This window comes from Saccopteryx bilineata, chromosome 3, assembly GCF_036850765.1.
Source record: "Saccopteryx bilineata isolate mSacBil1 chromosome 3, mSacBil1_pri_phased_curated, whole genome shotgun sequence".
Taxonomy (NCBI): domain Eukaryota; kingdom Metazoa; phylum Chordata; class Mammalia; order Chiroptera; family Emballonuridae; genus Saccopteryx; species Saccopteryx bilineata.
In genome coordinates this window covers 191,255,851-191,277,343 of record NC_089492.1, presented here as the reverse complement: position 1 = coordinate 191,277,343, position 21,493 = coordinate 191,255,851, and the positions used below count along the sequence as shown (strand labels likewise).

The window sequence follows — 21,493 nt, the reverse complement described above, 5'->3', positions numbered from 1 at the left end:
ATGGAATGACAACTTGACTTCTACCTTCTGATCATTCAAAAATCGCATGACTGTGCTGGAATCCCCAAACTTCATGCATTCTAAGGAATCCTGGCGGCGTTTGGCATCATAGAGCCATTTGCAGAAAGCCTGATAGTTATCACGATAATTTCTCAGTTGTTTGATTTGTTTTTCCAGGTCCCATAATCTAGGGAAAACATAGGTCAAATTATTAAAATTGTTAAAGCACTACCATTGTTCCTCATAGTATTTAATATGGAGTTATCACATGACCTAGCAATTCCACTTGGTCTATGTCCAAGAAAAATGAAAACATACATCCATACAAAAAGTTATAAATGAATGTTCATAGCAGCATTTTTCATGATAGTCAAAAATTGGAAACAACCCAAGTATCCATCAACTGGTGAAAGGATAAACAAAATGTAGTCTATCCATACATGAATATTATTCAGCCATTAAAAAAAATGGGAGTACTCACACATGCTATACCATTTTTGAACCTTGAAAATACTATGTTAAGCAAAAAAAGCCAGTCACAAATGACCATACATTGTATGACTCCATTTATATGGAATGTCCAGAACAGGCAAATCTATACAGACAGAAAGTTGGGAGGCAGCGACAGCTAGTGGATACAAGGGTTTCTTTAGGGATGGGGGAGATGAAAATGTTCTAAATTTCAATTGTGCTGATAGCTAACACAACCACTGAGTTGTACACATTAAGTGGATTGACATGTGAATTACATATCAATAAAGATGTTTTTAAAAAGCACTACTAGTAAAATGACCTACAAGCAAAATTGAGAATATATTTTTAAACCCCCATGTGCAATAATGCACTTCTTTTGTTAAGATTTAATTTTCGGCCCTCACTTGCCACTGACAGTCTGCCTCACAGCTGGCACACCTGCCACTGCCCCATAGAAATGCTTCAATTACACAAAGTCCTTAGCTATATTGAGCCAGTGTCCAGTTCACTGGCTCCTCATCTCACTCGGGCTTATGCCAAAGATGTAAAATTTAGTGCACATGCCTGAGGCTTAATGCTTCAAGGTGTAGACCTTTTAGCCAATGCAGTAGCCATTTCTATGGGGCCAAACAGAAGAACACTGGTTACTGAACTGACACTACGCTTGGAGATATTGTCAATATGGTAGAAAAAGGAATCATTGATCTAACTAAGGTTGTAAGAACTATTTTTTTGGCTGCTGCTGGAACACCTTTGTTAACACCAGCAGAATGTGTAGTCACAGCAATTCCTAAAGTGAGAAAGACCCTGGAATGAGCGGGATGGGTGGAATGGGAGGTAGAATGGGAGGTAGAATGGGATGCAGCATGTTCTAATCCTAGAACAGTGTTTTATCATTATCAATGGGAACTGTGAGAGGAAGGTCAAGGCAGTGCTCCTCACCTATAACTTCAGAGAAGTCAGTTGCTGAAAATGAAGAAAGTCTGGCCGATATTTAAGAAAATCACTATAACCATCAGTTTCTGGTTTCAGTTAATAACATATAGTGGTTTACTGCTGTCATTGTTTATGCAGACAATTTATTTTGTATTTTTGAATAAAAATACATTCGCATATTTTTACACCAAGTGCAAGAACCATGTACCAATATACAGCTTTCAACTTAAATCACTGAGGGATTTTTACTACTGTTCTGTCAAAATGAGGATTTTAGTGCTTGCCATTACCCGATGAGAAGTTAAGAAGCAGTCTTTCTGTGGAAAGAATAATTGTGTACAAAGTAGAGAAATGTAACCTTTGTGTAATAAAAATTTGTTTAAAAAAAAAAAGATTTAATTTTCGGCCCTGTCAGGTAGCTCAGTTGGTTAGAGCATTGTCCCCATATACCAAGATTGCAGGTTCAATTCCCAGTCACAACAAAAGCACAACTAAATGGAACAACAAATCGATGCTTCACACACACTCTCTCACTCTCGCTTTCTCCCACTTTCACTATCTTCCTTCTTCTCTCTCTAATATCAATCAATAAATATTAAAAATTTTTAAAAATTTAAAAGACAATTTTCATAAACTTATAGTGAAAAAGCATCTACTTTCTCCAACAGTCATCACAAGAATTTGTTTATAAGGCACAAAGGAGTTTGATCAATATCTTCTACTATTTCCCTAAGAACCTGGATGACACCTGGCATGGGTTGGTTCAAGCTTGGCTATTATAATGTACTGTTTTTCCATTTCAACAAAGTTGCCTGCAGGCAGCTACATAGAACACCTGTGTTGATTAACTTATAGACAAAACAAAACCTTTTTGTATAGTGATTATTTCAAGGGACATCTTGGGGACAAATGGAAAGAAAGTACAGAAAGAGGCTAGCGTACCTGTAGTCTATCTGTTTGTCTATCCTTTGCCAGCGATCTGTCAGCTGTGTGACTTTCTCACTGAACTTGCTCAGGTCTAGATCATAAAGTGGATACTGCTGTGATGTCTGGGAGTGGATCTGCTGGGCTTTCTGCAGTTCTGTCGTCATGGTGGCCAACAATGACTTCTTCAAGTTCAAGTCATTTTTAATTTTCTGTCATCAGAGATAAAAAAAAAAAGAGCACAAATTCATCTCATCGTTTACTTCATGCCTCGTTGCAAATCACCAAATGAAAAATAAAAACAAGTTTATAAAACTCTTCAGAATATTCGTATTTTTGAGTGATAATCAATTCATAAAAATATTGTTTGCTGACTTATTTCCCAATATTTCTGCCAGTGATTTAGTTGCTTGTGCTACCCCATTGCAAAAGGATTAAATGTGTAAATTAGTTTTAGAAAACCTAAATGTTACACTTATTAATATAATATATATTAATGTATTACTGTTTCTGTTAAGTCCTATAGCAAAGAAACCAGTTTAACTATATTTAACTAAGCATTCCCCAGACTAATCTCACCACAAATTACATTCTCACATAGTTCCTACTAACACACTCTAGGAAACAATGTTCTAGAGATAACAATGAATATCAACATAATCTGGCAATCCTCAAAATTTATGAAAACTCAGTGAAACTTTACAATCGGGGGAAGAGTCCTGTATTATTCTCTGTAAACTGGGCCACTGTGAACATCCTCTCACATTACCTTCAGTCCACAGCGGTAAGCTTCCACTTTGTCCAGATCCAGGTAAACAGTTTCCTCCTCAGTGAGTCTGGCTTCGTAAACTTTTAGCATGTCTTCCGTTTGGAGGATGGCCTGGAGGAGTGCTCGCACAGCGCATAAACTGTAAAGACCAAAACAGGCAAACAGTATTGCCAGTTACTTCACTAAGCTTTGAACAACTGGCTCCTGCCACTATTAATAGAAGAGAACAATGTGAAGGCAGATAATTTATTTTGCGTAGTGTATAAACTGCAGGAACAATACATTTCTCACCTCCACCCCATTTTGCATTAACTGGAAAACTCTTAAGTTCTAGCTCTTAGAGTATACCTTAACTACAAGATATGTTAGCTCTCAGAAGAGTGGAATCAACACCATTGTCTAGAGAAGCCTCTCTCAAAAGCAAAGAATGCTAACTAAGGCTCTGGTGAGAACAGAAACTATAAGGTAAAGGATGCAGCAAGCCAAGTGTACAGAGCAACTGAAGTCTGGCAAAATGTCTGAGATAGTGTTAGTTGTGATTACCTGTTTAAGTAGCCATCTGTAACGCCATTGATATTTTCCAGTTTCTGAAACAGCCCAAATACCTCATTCTGTAAGTAGCAATATTTTTCTGAACCTCTGAAGTTAGCTAGCATATCTTTAAGCTGGTTGAGAACTTCGGCAATTGCTTGAGAATCATTCTGTACACTCTGTCAAAAAAAAAAAGAAAAGAAAAAAAGCTCTTTTGATCTAGCTGTGTGATTTGTGAAAACTTTTGAAATGAACCAAATACTATATACCTAAAGCAAAACCACTGTAGCCTGCTTCAGCAACCCACAATTAATAGCGGAGGAGGCTGAATTCCCAGCCTCAGAAATGTCTACAAATTTGCAGAAAAACAAGAAATCATGCCAGAAAACTATTTCCTCAAAAATTAATGTTTATTGCTTATAATTATTTAAACCAGGGTTTTTGTTTGTTTGTTTTTAATTGATTTGAGCAAGAGGAAGGGAGGGAGAAAAAGGGAGACAGGAATATCTGTCCCTGTATGTGCCCTGACCAGGGCTCGGACTAGCCATCTCTGCCCTGAGGGACAATGCCGGCCAGGGTAAACCAGGAGGCTTTGTTTGCTTTTTCTTTTTTAGTTTGTAGATACATATAAATATACCTGGAATGAGGCAGAGTATTCATGGATACATACCTTTAGGTCATTTATCTTCACTGTGATGTGGTGGGAGGACGCTTGGTCTGCCAGAAGGTTGTTCTTCAGAGCCATCCTGCCCTCACAGTGCTCTATCTGCCGGCGAGTCTTCTGGAGCTCCATCAGCATCCACGTCTCCTGCTTGTCATTTTCTCTGTTGGTTTCAATTACTTTATTATGGTTGACATCTTGGCAGGAACCAAGATGAGTGATTTCAGTTGTGGTTACTGTAAAAATATGTTAGGACAACAAAGTCAGAGAATTCTTCATTTGAAGGGTACCAGGCCTCAAAAAAGAAAGAAAGAAAGAAAGAAAAAGAAAAGAAAAGCCCATGCTGCATAAAAGTGTAGTTACTTCCTTTGATTTGATTATGAAAATTACCGTATTTTTCGCTCCATAAGACGCACTTTTTTCCCCTAAAAGTGGAGGGGGAAATGCCCGTGCATCTTATGGGGCGAAAAATACGGTACTTTATTACGTATTTTAATGCACCATTTGGTTCAGAATATTTTTTTTCTTATTTTCTTCCTTAAAAGCCTGGGTGTATCTTATAGTCAGGTGCGTCTTATGGAGCGAAAAATATGGTAAGTGTATAAACAAATTTTGATATATTATTTTTCAAAAACATGATTCGGAAACTAGTTATATCCCAATCACTTTCTCTTTAAAACTGCATGTATGGCTGACCCAGAGAGAAAGAGAGGTACACCACACTGACCTGTCTGGTGCTGGGGGTGGCCAGGGAGCTGGATGACCAGCGTCTGGTAATGTTTCTGGGCGTCCGTGAACTGAGACTGCATTTTCCGTTTGTCGTCATCTCCAAACATCTCCGAGCCTTGGCTGTTTCTGATGAACTCTTGGTAATGTAACTCAAGGTCTTTTATTGTCTTCATGTAATCTTCCTGCCTCATCGTTTTCAGCTGAAAGTAAACCAGGCAGAAGTGATTTATGGTTGTTCCCATAGTACAACCAAGAGAAATTCTGCTGGAAGATGCCCTGTGCCAGGTGGGGCTTGAGGCAAGCACCAAGTATAAAGCAGGTCACAGCAAAGCTGTTACAACTAAAAAGGGAAAAATTTAAGGGGAGCCAAAAATGACACATTCTGTGCCTCTCTCCTCACTGCCATCCGAGAGGACCCCCTCTCACCTAGAATTATTAGACCCCAATTTGAAAACCACTAACTTTGAGTAACTAATGCTTTGAGGTTATTCCAAGAATTCTATTTCACCATTTACTTCTATGATACCCAGTCAATAATTTATCACCTAACTTTCCATTGCATCCAAGAATAGTATCCAGAATATTATAGGACCATGTGCGCTTTCCATGGGTACTATGGGTCAGTCAGGCTACTTGAATTCATCTCGTAACCAGCCACATGTGAATTCCTCCATCCTATAGTGGACAGACCAGAACCTTTATGGCAGGCTAAGCTGACACTTTCAGCAGTAGCTATAAGAAGGTCTGAACCTGACCAAGTGGTGGCACAGTGGATAGAGCGTCGGACTGAAATGTGGGGACCCAGGTTCGAGACCCCGAAGTCACCAGCTTGAACGTGGGCTCATCTGGCTTGAGCAAAAAGCTCACCAGCTTGGACCCAAGGTTGCTGGCTTGAGCAAGGGGTTACTTGGTCTGCTGAAGGCCCAGAGTCAAGGCACATATGAGAAAGCAATCAATGAACAACTAAGGTGTTGCAACAAAAATCTAATGATTGACGCTTCTCATCTCTCTCTGTTCTTGTCTGTCTATCCCTCTGACTCTTGCTCTGTCTCTGTTAAAAAAAAAAAAAAAAAAAAAAAGAAGGTCTGACTGGCAGAAACACACACAGTGGGCAGAAGCATGGTGACCCTTCTGGGCAGTCAGGGTGGTGCTGGTGCTGCACACATACCTTGGCAATAGTCATGGCCCTGATTTTCTCAATGTCAATCATACAATAATGCCAGGACACAAGGCTCTTCATGTTGATATACAGTTGGTTCCACAAAGCTAGAATGGCTTCGTAGTATTGCTCAATCCTAGGAAACATGAGAAGGAAACACACTGAGCCTGGCTTTCAAACTTTACCCCACATGGGAACACTGGCCGTGTCTACATGACCGTGCAAAAAACTACAGAACTAACAGAGTAAAGGCTGAATGTATTGTTGGGTTGCAAAAGCACACAAGCACACACTGTTCTAAGATAATAAACTGCCTTCCTGCAATATCTGCAGGGCTGACGCACAAGGAACGCATCCTGCCTCTGCTAGCAAGATTAGATTTGCTGAGGCTCGTGATAATTTTCTACTTTAGCTGTAGCTGTAAGCTAAATTGGGTCAGGGGTCTTCCATAGCATGGGCTGGCACTCAATAACATGTATAATTCTTTAAATATTCAACGTTGCGATGCATTTGGACTAATTTACTCCCCTAAAGTACATTCTCAATGATCTACATTAGTCTAGATAGTTTGCATTGTTTCAATCAAAATACACAGTATGATTTTTTTGTTGTACGTTGTTTGTAGAGCACAGACTAGCACTGGGCAGGACTACAGGAAGAATGCAGTCATGCAATGCTGATGGCCGCTGGAGCTTGGAAGTGAGCACATGGGGCTCATTACGCTACATCCCTATTCTAAGGGTGCTGAAGACTTCCACAACTGACAGCTTAGAGAAGGCTCTGCATGGACAATCCATAAAATGAATGTCCTGCCTATTAATGAGTGCATATTGATATTAAGGGCACTTTATATTTGTAGCTCCATAGAAATTACTGGTTGTCTAAGAAAGGAAGAACTTTGAAACAACGCCTTGTAAGTATACTACTCACAAAAATTAGGGGGTATTTTATCACTTCATAGTCATTTTGAAATATCCCCTAATTTTTTTATTTTTTTTTTTGAATTTTTCTGAAGCTGGAAACGGGGAGAGACAGTCAGACAGACTCCCGCATGCGCCCGACCGGGATCCACCCGGCACGCCCACCAGAGGCAAAGCTCTGCCCACCAGGGGGCGATGCTCTGCCCCTCCGGGGCATCGCTCTGCTGCGACCAGAGCCACTCTAGCACCTGGGGCAGAGGCCAAGGAGCCATCCCCAGTGCCTGGGCCATCTTTGCTCCAATGGAGCCTTGGCTGCGGGAGGAGAAGAGAGAGACAGAGAGGAAAGGGGGGGGGGGGGGAGTGGAGAAGCAAATGGGCGCTTCTCCTATGTGCCCTGGCCAAGAATCGATCCCGGGTCCCCCGCACACCAGGCCGACGCTCTACCGCTGAGCCAACCGGCCAGGGCCAAAATATCCCCTAATTTTTGTGAGTAGTATTATATGACAGTTACATACTCTAGTCTTCTTATAGCCAGGCCTTCTTTTTTATCCTCCCATAATAAAGTATCTCCCAACACAAAATTATAAGGTAATATAAGTGGACCTTCACAAGGTTCCTTTTGGGAAGGGGCAGTTATAGTAAGAAACAGTGTGTCTAAGGTCCTTGTGTGGTAAGCATTTGCCCCATTCCTCCTGACTTCCATTCATGCCATGACTACAAGGAACTTCAGCAACTTACTTGCCAGCCAGGTCCACGGCCAGAGGATTTGGAGGAGGAATAATCAGACCAACGGATGGAACCAGCATGTCTACCCCTCCTGGGCCCGTCACATACCACTTGCTGCGCTCATTGTTGTCCTTCAGGATGCATTCATCCCCTTTGTGCACAATTTTCTGTAAGGCAAGCAACCCACGTTGTGGCTTTATTCCTGAGTACACATTTGTATCTTTTTCTCACAGATAAAAACAGAAATGAAAACATGCCAACTATTTGAGCTTTTCACTTTACTAATTTTTCCTCAAATGAAGATAGTCTTTATACAGCCCAACTATACTGATGCCTTACACAACATATATGAGTCTGAAAGGTGTGTATCAAATAAATTAGGTGAAGTAACTTTCTGAAGCCAGCCTGAGGAACCCATTAACACAGTGAGAAATCGTTTTTGTAAAGCAAAAACTCACCACATGGCTTTTCTTTGTGACTTCGTGTTTTATTTATTAGATTTTAGTCTGTGGAAGTCACTTGTCTCATTCATTTGCTCTTATAATTTTTAAGTAAAAAACTCTGGTATCAGGTCCTCAGAAAAATAAGTTTCTAAATTAACTCTAGCTTCTAAATAGCTTCTTTCCTAAGTAAACTCTATATAGCTTCATAACTTAAAATATGCAACTATCTTAACTACTGAAATGTAACAAGCTTGATATTTCTGTACTTCAATCTCCATTTCAACTTTTCCTCTCCAGTTAAGTTCTTAAAACATTTGTAGTAAAATAACTCTATTGTTTTATAACATTTATAGAACTAACTAAAGACACTGTAAATTTCTTAAGTCCTCCATAACTTTTGTAAAAAAAATAGAGCTGTGGGAATTACATAAATAATTAATGAAAACAAGTCCTCTTTCCATACAATACTTTTATTTACCACAGAGACTGCAAAATCGGTATGCTCAATTACTGAATATCTGCAATGACATTCACTTTCTATGTAGCACAATGGTCACGGCTCATTTCTTTTATGTCAAAAGTTTAAAGGTGGGAGTGATCACTGATAAACAAGTCTGTATGGTAGAAGAAAAAGAGTATGAAGATTTAGAATAGTTTAAAATAAGCCCTGTCCTAATCATTGACAGCCAGTGTGTGATTCAGAACAAAGCCGCCGCATTTGCTGCTCTGTGTACAAAAAAAAGACATTTACTGTGGCACTCACAGAAACCTCGATTAAATTCTGCTCTTCTGATTGATGAAAATCTACATAGAAGAGAAGGGAAAGCTTTTGTATGGCTCTGCGTGAAGACACACCTGGTCTTGTTTGTAGTCACACAGAGCCCTGAGAATGATGGGCTTGCTGCTTCTGTAGTCTGGGTTACGTGGTTTCAGCTGCACAATCTTCTTGGATTTGTTCACCAAGTTCTGCACCTGACGCTTGTATTCAAGGATTTTCTCTCGTTCTTTCTGCAATTGCAAATAAAATCATACCTTAACACAGACTCTGAATTTTAGATAAGATCTTCAAATGACATTAATACAGCTACTATGACATTACAAATGAGATATTGCTCTCTTCAGGGACAATGAGAACCTTTCATAATAAGCGACTTCAGAAGCTGCATAGCCATGAATTAAGTTGGTAGGAAAGAATAGCATTGTGTAAAAGGGCACTGATGTTGAAAAAGCTTGAAGTATGCTTTTCCAAAGGAATTTTCATGTTATTCTCTCCATTGTCATTTTGAGCAATAGTGATTACTTTAGAAAAAGTAATTTTCAACAGTAATGGAGCAGATAAAGAAGTTTATTTTGAGAGATGAAGAAAACACTTGTGCGAGTTTTCAGCACAAGTCATTCCATACAATAATGCAAATCCTTGAACTGCGTCGAGTAGGGACATTTTATCTCCCCTGTGGAAGGCTGCTGAGGGTCTGGACCTGAGACAGTACCTCCAGCTCCTTGATCTGGTCCAGCAGGCGCTGCAGAGGCATGTTCTTGTCACAGGGGTACTTCTTCCTGATGGAGTCCTGAAGGCCCTTCAGGTAGGCTTCTGTCGACTGGGCCTCCTCAAAAAACTATTAAGGATGAGAATGATCCCATGTCACTGAAAAGCAACTCAATAAGCAACCTCATCTACTATTTCTCTTTCAAGCACTATGTTTCCTAAGAGTCCATTTGAGAGGTGGGGGCTAAAGAAAAGATTAGAGCAGAAAGTATATTAACTCATCTGTGACAGCAAGAGACTGACTTGACTGACTGGATGACCAGCTTACCAATCTATGTTCCTCTAACCTGAAAACCAATCAGTAGTATTATACTTTGAAGACTGTTTTCAGTTCTTTTAAAACATTCAGAAGATAAGGTATTAAGACCTAAAAGATAATTAAATTACTACTAAGTATTAAAACCTGAAAGTAAGCAGCATTTTCTTTGAGATGAACATCAATGCATTTGGTGATCTGAAGAATCCAGCTCCACTGTGTCTGAAGAGTGTCCATATACGCCTGAAACAAGGAAACATCAGTAGTCTCACCACCACCCAGCCATATAGAGGGTTCTACTCTTTGATCAATACGTGACCCTGAATGAAAGCTATGAAATCTTTTCTACCTCATTCCAAGTCAAGCAAACTTTTTCCAAATATTAAAAACAGAATTTCCCAGCAGGGAACTCCAGGTACAGTAGAAATTAAATTTTACAGCCCCAGTTTTAACAAATAAGTAGCATTAGGAGAATTAGTCAAAATATTCACCCAAATGGCATAGCCACTGCCCAGTCAGAACAGACACTGGGGACAGCCCTAGAGCAGGGTTCCTCTCCTCCACCGAGATCACAGGCAGGATCAAGGCACCCATGTGGAGGGCTTGAGGGGCTCTGAGGCAATGACTCTAATAGATATGGAAATATTTTAAATTTTTTTAACAACCAATATGACCATACTGGTGCTGCCAGCTAATGTCAGCCTTGAGCACAGACGACAAATAAGCAGTCTAGAGGTCAGCAGCCTACAGCCCCAAGAGGCCCACCTGGCCCACCTGCATGCCTTTATACATTAAATTTTATTGGAATAGGGTCATGTTCATTCACTTACATATTGCTATTGTTGTTTTCATACCACAACAGCAGAGTTAAATAATTTCAACAAAGACCAAATGACCTGCAAAACTAAAATATCATTTGGTCCTTTCTAGTTTAAGATTGTTAAGCCCTGGCCTAGGGAATTGATCCCAAAATGTAAAATAAACTTCTTATGGATTTACGAGGGGTAAGAATCATTCAATCGTATAGTCTTACTTTACAAAGTTTTCCCTTTTTTCCTAATAAAAATGTAAATCTCATTATGCCTACCTCAATTTTGTCTGAAGCTGGATGTTGATTGAGGACAAGTTGGTCACTTTCTTGTTTAAGTTTATTGAGTTCTCTTTCCTTAACTTCCAGTTGACTCATGCGTATCTGTGAATGAAAAACAAATTCTTCAGGGCAAGTCACCATTGATTGGCCTTCTGGCATTTCCACCACAGGACGCTAGATACAAAACTGCCTTTGGGAAATGGACAATGTCAGAGAATCCTGTTATGTTTTCCTCAAGATTCCTAGCACTTTTTTAAGACTGGAAAGGATGTTTGAAATCGTCCAGTATGTGGTTGAGGCCAGACTAGTGACATGTCTTGTACAAATTCACACAAGTAAAGTGACAGAGCTACAATAAATCTAATTCTAGGTTCTAATCCACCATGCTACTATGCACTCTGGGGTTTGAGAAAGAACTAATTCTTACATAACCACTATCTTCTGGGATGTTCATGCATTGTCCCTCTTAAGTCACTGAAAGGAATGGTTTTTCAAGACCATTCTAATCTAGGCCGATTTATAACTGGTGGATTAAAAGATACAAGTCTGTTCGCCCCCATCTTCTAGGCCTCTAAGGCGACAGCCCCAAGGCAAGCATCTACAGCTCCTCAGGGGCAATCTTACGGAAAAGGCCTCTTGCTTCTGAGCAATGTTGGTGTTCCTGTCACTCCAGTCGTAGAGCAGCTCCTCCTCCTCACAGTCATTGATCCACATGATCTCTCTGGAAGTGGCCTGGATGATGTTCTGCAGCTGTCGCAGGTGATCCATTCTCTCAAAGGACGCTTTCTGCATAGGACATTGAAAAGCAGCATTAGGGCCTGACTAGGCGGTGGTGCAGTGGATAGAGCATCTGGGATGCAAAGGACCCAGGTTCAAAACCCCGAGGTTGCCGGCTTGAGCACAGGCTCATGTGGTTTGAGCAAGGCTCACCAGCTTGAACCCAAGGTCACTGGCTTGAGCAAGGGGTCACTTGGTCTGTTGTAGCCCCCCAGTCAAGGCACATATGAGAAGGCAATCAATGACACCTAAGGTGCAGCAACAAAGAATTGATGCTTCTGATCTCTCTCCCTTCCTGTCTGTCTGTCCCTCTCTCTGACTCTCTCTCTGTCACAAAGAAAACAAAAAAGCACCATTAGGATAACAATATGCAAACTAATGATTTTCTCTGCAAATTTCACAGCTATACCCATAGAGTCCCTTTTACAAAACACAAAACAAACAAAAAAACAGATACACAAGAATCAGTAATATGTTAATCTTTTGCACTCACCAACCACCTGGTATGTGACCCATCCGAATTTATGAGCAGCAAAGGAGCAATTTTAGATTTGGTGAAACAGCCTAATTTAGATGGGTCTTGATTCAGATACTGATATTTGGATTCACTAATTAGTTTTAGACTATAAAGGGAAAATTAAATTCTTAAAAATAAAAATAAAAATTCTTCTGTCCTTTCCCACACCCCAAACTTCAAGGTGCCATCAGTCACTCCCCAGACCTGATAGGAAATTGTTGCGTCACTATTAGCTACATTATTTTAAAAGGAACACTGCCAATAAGGAAATAAAAAGTGAAGACAAGCTGACACAAATAGGCAGAAGAATGGAAATACTTTTTCCTATAAGTCAGGCAATTGATTCAGCATTTACCATAAAATAGTGATGATGGTCTCGTAAACCTCAATCTAAGGAAACAAAGCTTATTCCTGCTTACATCTTGTAAAAAGACTGCAGTTCACAAGTGGAAAAGCTTTAGTGCTTTACCTGCGCGTATTCAACAAGAGCTACTGATGTGACACTTAACTTGCAAATAGAACAGCACTCAGTACTGTCTTCAGGAAAAAAAACATTTTTTTAAACTTCAGTTCTAAAGGAAAGACAGCAGTGGAGATGAAAATCATGTCTCTAAGTGGACTTCCAGGCACCTCTAGCCATTAGCTCTAACACCCAGCAGGTACCCTTACCTCAAAGCAGCACTCCATATTAATGGAGCTGGACTGAACACAGAGACATCAGAAATAAGCAGTCTTACCAGCAGGTTTTCATACTCTTCCTCCAGCTGGTAGATGGCAGATTTCTCGCGCTAGAAGGCAACATATAGCAAGTCATGATCTTATTTTCCTCCTGTGGGTCTGTAGAGAAAGAGCAGCCCCTCTAAACCTCCTTTTCATCAGAGGCTGACTTTACATCCTTCAACAGAAAGACAATTTTTCTCTAGGAAACCTCTCGCCCACAAGGACCTTTTCCCGGGTGGTTTGACAGTAAACCCTCACTGGCCTGGTGGTGCCATCTTCCCGGGTAAAGGCCTGATCGCTGTCACTCAAAGACTCACTTGTTAGGAAATTGTCAAAGTCTGGAAATATGATTTAGGATTCCCTGGGTCTTAGGGAAAATTGGTCAGATATTCGAGTGGTCAAAAGTAAGGCAAAACAAGAAAGCCACAATAACAACAACAAAAGTATAGAAACCTGGGGGAAAACAAGCACTTAAAAAGATGAATAAATTTATGTTGTAATTCTCCACCCAGCTGCAAGCCAGTCCTTTCAGCAAAGGGAAGGTATCAGGATGAGACATAATTTCCTTCAGTAGAGGAATATTCTAATTATCACATAGAAAAGGATTCACCAAGGACGTGAAATGGTATGATGGCCACATCCTCTGTATTTGAAGAGCTGCTCTGCATTCTGCAGAGAACTGCTCACTCCCCCACCCAAACACTCATTTACAAAACATGGGTGTTTGTGTGTCCTTCACCTTGTGTTAACTGCCTCCCCACCCAGTGTTAACACAATCTCTAGTAAGTACATCTATTGGGTCCCACTTCCTCATTTATGAAGTGGGACTTTTTAAAAATTTCCCAGTCATTTGGGAAAGGAATAATACACTAATGTTGCAGACCAAACTGCCTGGGACAACTAACAACATAATCCTTCAGTATGTGCTTTTTGGAGACTCTGAAGCGAAACATTTGCAAGTACCAGGTCAGCTTTAATCTTGTCCAGCTGCCAGCGGTAGTCTCCAATGGCGTTGTGGAGGCTCCTGTGGCTGCCGATCTGCTGCTCCACGGAACCCGGGTCCACACCCCAGGACACTGTGTCCATCTCCGTCTGCCAAGGAAAACACTGCGCTTTGTTTCTGAGCCCGTGTGCCTGGCACACCTGACCTACAGAGGCAGGCGTCAGAGCACCAAGGGACATGTAAATAGTCAATACCAAAACCAAAACAAAAGAATTTTTTAAGGCTTGCAATTTCCAAACAGCTAATGGGGGGTTGCCAAATACTTCCCTCAACTTGTCTGACACCCAGCTCAAGGTGGCAAGAGGTGACTCAGAAATGACATCCTTGATGCCTCGATCATGTCCTCTGAAGAAAAACATCTATTCAATACATGTGCACATGAAAGTGGCATATGTATGTGTGTATAGTATCTGTGCATACCTATATATGTACTATGCCTAACATAGAGAATGTTATAAAATACTAAGTTCCTACAGTCAGTCACTTTAAAATGGGCATCAAAAGCAATTATATACTACTTCCCAAGCTAAACAGCTAACCTGAAAGTATTTTTTGTTGTTTTTCTTTAAATTGTTTTGATTAATATAATTGTTGACTCTTTAAACCCAGCATTCACTATTACCTTTCAGTATGCAAAACTCACAACAGCCCATTTCAAAGAGAAGTTACAACATATACACAACGCCTAAACTGAGCTTCAATTCATGTCAGCAACACTGAGACTGTGAATGCATATTAGCTTTTTAAAAACTAAACCTAACTTTCTATTTTGTCTCCATTACTTCATATTTAAGAATGCCCCATGATAAGAATCAAATACATTTTTCCATAAATGTCATACTGTGGCAAATCTATTATCTCATCTTTTATTTTGCATGAGGTCATATAAATTTCCAAATCACCTCTGTCATCTCCAAGACACACCAAGGCCAAACATTTCATTCAGTCTTGTATTACAGCAAGCACATAACACATATTGTTCCAAGCCACATCTATGTTTTCATATACCTGGCAAAGTTCCAGAAAGGGGTGCCATTTCACAATCAGACAACTGAAATGTACCCGGGACTTTGACCCTTCTCCCCCACAGCTCATTTTGGCTCTAACATAAACAGGTCAGTGAACTGGGAAGTTAACACAGTGACCAGGCTCCTGCTCAAGCACCTCATTACCATTCAGGTGTATAGTATCTGACTGGTCCATCAGCAGGAACAAATTTCAGGGGAACAAAACAAAAAACCTGGTGCAGGAGTTGTGTGACTGCCTCCTGATTGTGCTGCTGGGGACATAGCTCCCTTATCAGCTGGGCCCTGCTGCACAGTCCCCTGGCAGGGAGAGGAAGAATGCAAGCTATGCCTTAGGGAAGAAGGGCTAGGAGGAAAAGGGGCCCAAGAGAATCCCAGAGAAAACTAGCAGTAAGCGACAGAACTGCACAGTTCTTTTGAAACCACAGGGGCCACCTGAGTTGAAAAGCATGTTTCATCAACTGTTAGTAAAGGCTCCCAACATGGAAACCGAAAGCCACGTCCACAGAATGTTATTTTCCAAAATGTTTCAACGTTGAGTCTTTGCTACCAAGAAATTCTTACAAAGCTGCACCCAGTATGAATACAGAAAATGACAAATCCTGAGTTTTTTACATAAGTGTCACACTAAAAAAAAATTAGAAAATTTGATGTTTCCTACTTTGGTTCAAAGGTTGTTTAACCTAACATTACTGACTCTTAAGATGTAGTTGGAGCCCTATGAAGCCTTCCTTTGACCACTCCACTCCTCAGGACTGCCGCACCACTCCTCCCCCAGTCCTGTCTGAGCAGGATTGAACTATAGTTCAAACACAGTGCTTAATCCCACTCCACTCTGCATAGAAATCTGGCATTTAGATGTTTGCATCTTGTTTTCTTCAATAATATTCAGTTTCAAGGCCATGGAACATAATTTTTGAACCCTCAGTTTCTGGCATGGCACCAATACCTATAAAATGCTAAAGAAATGTGTGTTCAGAGATAAAAAGGTAATTTCACAATGTACACAAATGTTGAATCACTATGCCGTACATCTGAAACTCATATAATATTGTATGTCAAGTATCCCTCAACTGAAAAAAAATTAGAAGGAAATCTGAAAACATACAAATAGGTTTGTATTTAGCTATCTGGGATCAATAACTTCCTTTACCTTACCTTCTGTAAGATATATAGTCCTTATAATAGGTGGGAGAAAAAGTTAACTGAATGAATGAATAGTCCCATAAGCCCACATCACTTAGAAATGTACACATATAAAAATGTTTAAGTTGTCAAGAAATTTTAGAACCACTGCTAAATTGGCCCAAGAACAAGAAATAAAACCAATATTACTTACAACCACAACCCCTAGTGCATAACCCCACCACTTGTCATCCTGACGTATCCACCTTCTCAAGAGAAGGATGGTTCATTAGTGTCAGGTTTTCATTATTAAATTCCCAACTACATGATTATGGCATATTTCTACCACCACCTGTTCATTATAGCACATAATTACTACATAAAACAATAAAATAGTAATTAACATAGAAAAATATTTTGTAGGAACTCCAGTTATAGGGAAAGGCTCAGCACATATTTCGGTTGCCATTACTTAACTCCACTCCTACTCCAGTGACATAATGATTGCACAAGAGAGCTGACATTTCAAAAATACAAGGTAAGCAACCAATGAGCCCAAACCAGAATAGCCAGTTTTAAGCACGTTTCCAGCTTCTGCAAATTTGTTAACGTTTTAAATGAACCTCCATAACATTCCTTTTTTTAAGTCCCTATCAGTAACACAGATGAGATCAGTTACCACTCAAGTAGAACAGTAAAGTTCCTTAGCACATGAAGTCCCACAATACATTTTCCAGTTGTGCAGTCAGAGCTAGTCAAAATCTACCAATTATAATTTCCTTGCTAAATATTATTACCTGTGAGATGAAGTATGACTATAAAGCAATGAGGCCACGCAAGGGAGAAAAACACTGACAAGTTTCATTCATTTCAAAATAGAAGCCTACTTTCAAATTGTATATGAGGAAAATGCCAAAAAGAGCAAGTTGTTGCTGCCAGCTGAGGTCCAGAACACTCTCTGTGGCCTGACTGCTGGGGCTACCCTGCCGGGTTCCAGACCCTGCGCCTACACAGATTTGAAACATCTGAGAACCAGCCCCCGTCCTTCCAGAAGCTGCTTACTTACCCTCTGCTGCCGCATCCAACCCAGACATTCGCTGGTGATGCGCTTGGTGAATTCATCCCACCCGGAGCTACTCTGACAGGTGTACCCTCCACCGCCCTTGGAGCTGGCCCTTCGGACTCGAGGGACACTGATTGCTTTATACAGGGCTCGCATTTGCTCCTGGAGTTGAAGCAGTCTGAAAGGGAAAAGAAAATAAAACAAACAATGATACCAGCACAGGAAACTAGCCCATGAAAATACGTGCTGGCACACTTCCCCTTTCCTGAGTCTCCTTTGTGTCAGCAGAGGTCTGAAGTGTTTTATTTGAAGAATACTCTCCTTTACCATATGATGTGAATATTGATCCCATATAGAAACTTGATATTATGATGCTTAAAGCCTGACACATCATAGAACATGGCTAACCTGGCCACCACACCTTTCACTTTCTCATGAGTTTCACCCTGGGAATTTTGACAGCAAAATTCCAGGTACCATGAGAGCAAAATCAGACTGCATTGTCTCTCTGCTTTAAACTGCATTTCCAACTCTAAGACTTTCAATTTTGTTTTCATTAAACCGAGCTTGACTTGATATTAGACTCCTAAAAAGACAAATGCTATGCCAAAGGCCTTTGTTGTCCCCTCAAGGGAAGTACAGTTAACATCTCATAACAAATTCAACTCTTTAAAATAAGCACACTCTTTTGTGGGAAAGTTGGTTCAATTCTTATGGCAGCTTTGTGATTCCATGAAAGATGAAGATACTAGTTTTAGTCCATCTGTATTAGAGAGACATAAAGCTGCACAATACCAAGCCAGCAAGTCTATCCTTATGAGTATCTGTGCTGTGGGACTGGGTGTAACTGGGTGCATGCCATGCTCCTGTATCTGTGCTTTCTGGGGAATACCTTTTCTGGTAAGCGTCACAAGGCTGGCCCATCTGCCGCATCTCCCTGATCAAGCCATCAGTGATTTCCATCTGATCATTGGCCTGAGCAAAACACTCATCCAGCTCTCTGCTCCGAGCCAGCTGTATTCCATCCCCATATTTCAGTTCCTAAAAGAAAGAATATGGGAGGTTCGTTAGCCAAAATTTATAGACTGTATTTTAAATTTTCACTAGGTTTTTAAAAGTATATTTACAGCCTGACCAGGTGGTGGTGCATCAGTCTGGGATGCTGAGGTCGCCGGCTTGAGTGTGGACTCATCTGGCTTGAGCACGAACTCACCCGGCTTAAGCACAGGGTCGCTGGCTTAAACATGGATCATAGACATGACCCATGGTTGCTGGCTTGAGCACAAAGGTCACTGGCTTGAAGCCCAAGGTCGCTGGCTTGAGCAAGAGGTCATTGGCTCAGCTGGAGCCTTCCAGTCAAGGCAAAAATGAGAAAGCAATCAATGAACAGCTAAAGTGCTGCAACTATGAGATGATGCTTCTCTCTTCCTTCCTGTCTCACCCTCTCCGTCCTCCTCCCTCTCCCTCTCCCTCTCCCTCTCTCCCTCTTCTTCCTTTCCTTCTCCTTTTCCCTTCCCCTCTCCTTCCCCCTCTCTCTTTCTCTCTCTCTTTCACTTTAAAAAAAAGTATATTCACAGAATGCTGATCTTTCCCTTTCTCCTTCATCTCAAATGCCTATCTTGGCATTTGAGAACTCTCCTCTAATGGGAATATTACTGTGGTAAGAACACTGTATCATTATACTAGCTAAGGTCTTTCACACACAAGCTGAGCTTTTCCTGGATCATATGAGAAAATAATTTTTCAGTTCTTAAGAAGAAAGCTGTCTAATTCACTATATTGGGACAACTGATTTTCTGAGATTGATGATGCCTCCATTATGTGAGACGGCACCTTAGGAGGAAGCTTGGTGAGCTATATGACTGCTCTGTAGTATTTTAACAACTTCTTGTGAATCTATAATTATTTCAATATAAAAAATTTTTTTAAGAAAAGAAAGCTTCCTCTGTTTGCATGAAAAGGCTGAAGTTCAGTGCCATATATGAGCTTTCTCCAGAATTTTAGAATTGCTGCTTTTATTTATCTTCAGCCAAAGGAACCTTATTTCTCCAAAGAAAAATGTCAGTAAACACGGTATATTTCCCTGACATCTTTGCACCTCAATGCAACTAAGTAAAAATAAACTGAGAACACGGTGCCATGTAAATTTTGGAACTACATGTAAAGTATATCCACGGCCACTGCAAATGTCCAGGACTGGGTATGGATGTGTTCAATGAGAAGTCATGATGCCTCTCCTGTTTAGCTTTACAGAAAGAAATCACGTGAACACTCACAGTAGTGTGTTTTGGATCCAAGACTTTTAAAATAATCAGAACTAGAACAAAGTTGGTTTTGCTGAGCCCCAAATATCTTTGCAGATGGATGGAAGTGATGTTTTTTTTTTAAACTGGACAAAATAAGCCAGAACAAAAACGTACACAATATTTAAAATTAAGAAATCAGAACATTTAGATAGTCTCCAGACAGAACACATAAATTCATTTGATTAAAACCCCTCCTCTTTTTATTGAAAAAAGTACTCTGCGATGAGCCCAATTACGGATTTAACCTGTACATTAACATCAGCATCAAGGAAACTGAAGAGCTACAATACATCACAGAGGGAACAGAAAACGTGGCTGTGGTCCCACCAATTTTCAGTCTGTTTGTAGCAAAATCAAAGCAAATGTGAATGCTACAGTCTTTTAAAATAAAAACCTTAAACAGAAAAAGAAATATCACAGAACCTGTCATTTCTAAGCCTGTGTCAATAAGATCCTAAGCACTCTCAGTAATATCAAGAAATATCATGAGTCTTTCATCAATGTTACCAATTTCTCTCAATTTTTAATTGCTTATTTTTCTGTGTTTTTTTTTTGTTGTTGTTGATCTCAAGTAGAATTGTTCTTACAACATGGTGATTTTTTTCCTGAAAAAGAACTTATTAAATTGATGGTGTACATCACAATCCAGTGACATAAAGCATTTCTAGGAAAAGAAAGTAAGGACAAAATAGGTTGCAAAGGGTTGTTGTTGCAGTTTCAACAGGCTATTGCAATCTGCAGTGTAAACATTTGTTGGGAAAGAAAAAAACTCTATGTGAAAACTGGTTCCTACAGTTAAACCAACATAAGTAGGTTAAGAAGATACATTCCTGTGTACTCTGTTTTGAAATTATCATCTCCAAACACTGAGTGAAGAAGGGCAGTAAATCAGGACACACAGGTGAGGGCCATGGGAGTCTAAGGGACCCTGGAACAAAACTGGGCATGTGCAGTCCCTGGGAACACAACCGGAAAGCTCACCGGCTGCACAATCAGCTCGGCCCGCATCAAGCAATCCGCGCAGTTCTGCAGAAGTTCCTGGATGGTGTTCTGGTTCTGGTGCCTGGACATCGTTCCAGTTTGACTGGTGAGACAAACACAAAGAAGCAAGCATGAATTTTTTTTCCAATTCTGAAACAATTTTACACTTTCAGAAAAGTTGCAAAAACAAGACAAAACACTCCTGTAGTGCCTTAGCCCAAATTCCCCAATTATTAACATTTGCCAAGGTGCCTTTATCCCCCTCTCTGTGTGTAAACACGTTTAAACACTTTCCTGAACCATTTGAGAATAATCATGTCCCTCTAACCCCCAAAATGTCACCATGTATCTAAGAATAAAAAACAATCAATTATAAAACCACAGTACAATTCTCAAGACAGAACATTTAAAATGGACTGAATACTAGTTTCTACTCTACAGAACTTTTTCAAATTTTACTACTTAGCCCAAAATGACCTTCACAACAAGTTTTGCTTTCCAAGTCCAAGATTCAATCTGGAAATACTCCTCTGAGTTGTAAAAACACATTTCTAGCCGGTTAGCTCTCCCGCCTCCTCCTTCACTCTGCATCAGTCCTCAATGTCAAGTCTCTGGCGGAAGTAAAGGTGCTACTAGCAAGTCTAGCTAAGGAAAACAGTAGGGCACAAGAGAAAGGCTTATTTGACAGAAATACTGTCTGAAATCAGAGTGAAGGAAAACAACTGTAAAGAAAAGTGATGGGAATTTAGACATCTTTACTGCAAATAAATAAACAGACCACTTTTCCTTTCTAGATGATCCTAGATTATTTA

At 40.2% G+C, this 21,493-nt stretch overlaps 1 protein-coding gene across 3 annotated transcripts in view; it reads right to left on the bottom strand.

Moving 5' to 3' along the window:
- The window catches only part of DSP (desmoplakin), a 43,986-nt gene that overhangs the window by 10,150 nt on the left and 12,343 nt on the right, over positions 1-21,493 (bottom strand). For all 3 annotated transcript variants that reach the window (XM_066268452.1, XM_066268453.1, XM_066268454.1), the window contains exons 2-19: positions 20,682-20,784; positions 18,287-18,435; positions 17,398-17,572; positions 14,142-14,270; positions 13,196-13,246; positions 11,789-11,950; positions 11,162-11,266; positions 10,222-10,317; positions 9,763-9,888; positions 9,128-9,280; positions 7,842-7,996; positions 6,193-6,319; positions 5,023-5,224; positions 4,305-4,531; positions 3,647-3,813; positions 3,104-3,242; positions 2,353-2,546; positions 25-187 (exon numbers count right to left, since the gene is read on the bottom strand). In XM_066268452.1, the coding sequence (XP_066124549.1) occupies positions 25-187; positions 2,353-2,546; positions 3,104-3,242; positions 3,647-3,813; positions 4,305-4,531; positions 5,023-5,224; positions 6,193-6,319; positions 7,842-7,996; positions 9,128-9,280; positions 9,763-9,888; positions 10,222-10,317; positions 11,162-11,266; positions 11,789-11,950; positions 13,196-13,246; positions 14,142-14,270; positions 17,398-17,572; positions 18,287-18,435; positions 20,682-20,784 (2,623 nt within the window). The remainder of the gene's footprint in view (positions 1-24; positions 188-2,352; positions 2,547-3,103; positions 3,243-3,646; positions 3,814-4,304; positions 4,532-5,022; positions 5,225-6,192; positions 6,320-7,841; positions 7,997-9,127; positions 9,281-9,762; positions 9,889-10,221; positions 10,318-11,161; positions 11,267-11,788; positions 11,951-13,195; positions 13,247-14,141; positions 14,271-17,397; positions 17,573-18,286; positions 18,436-20,681; positions 20,785-21,493) is intronic.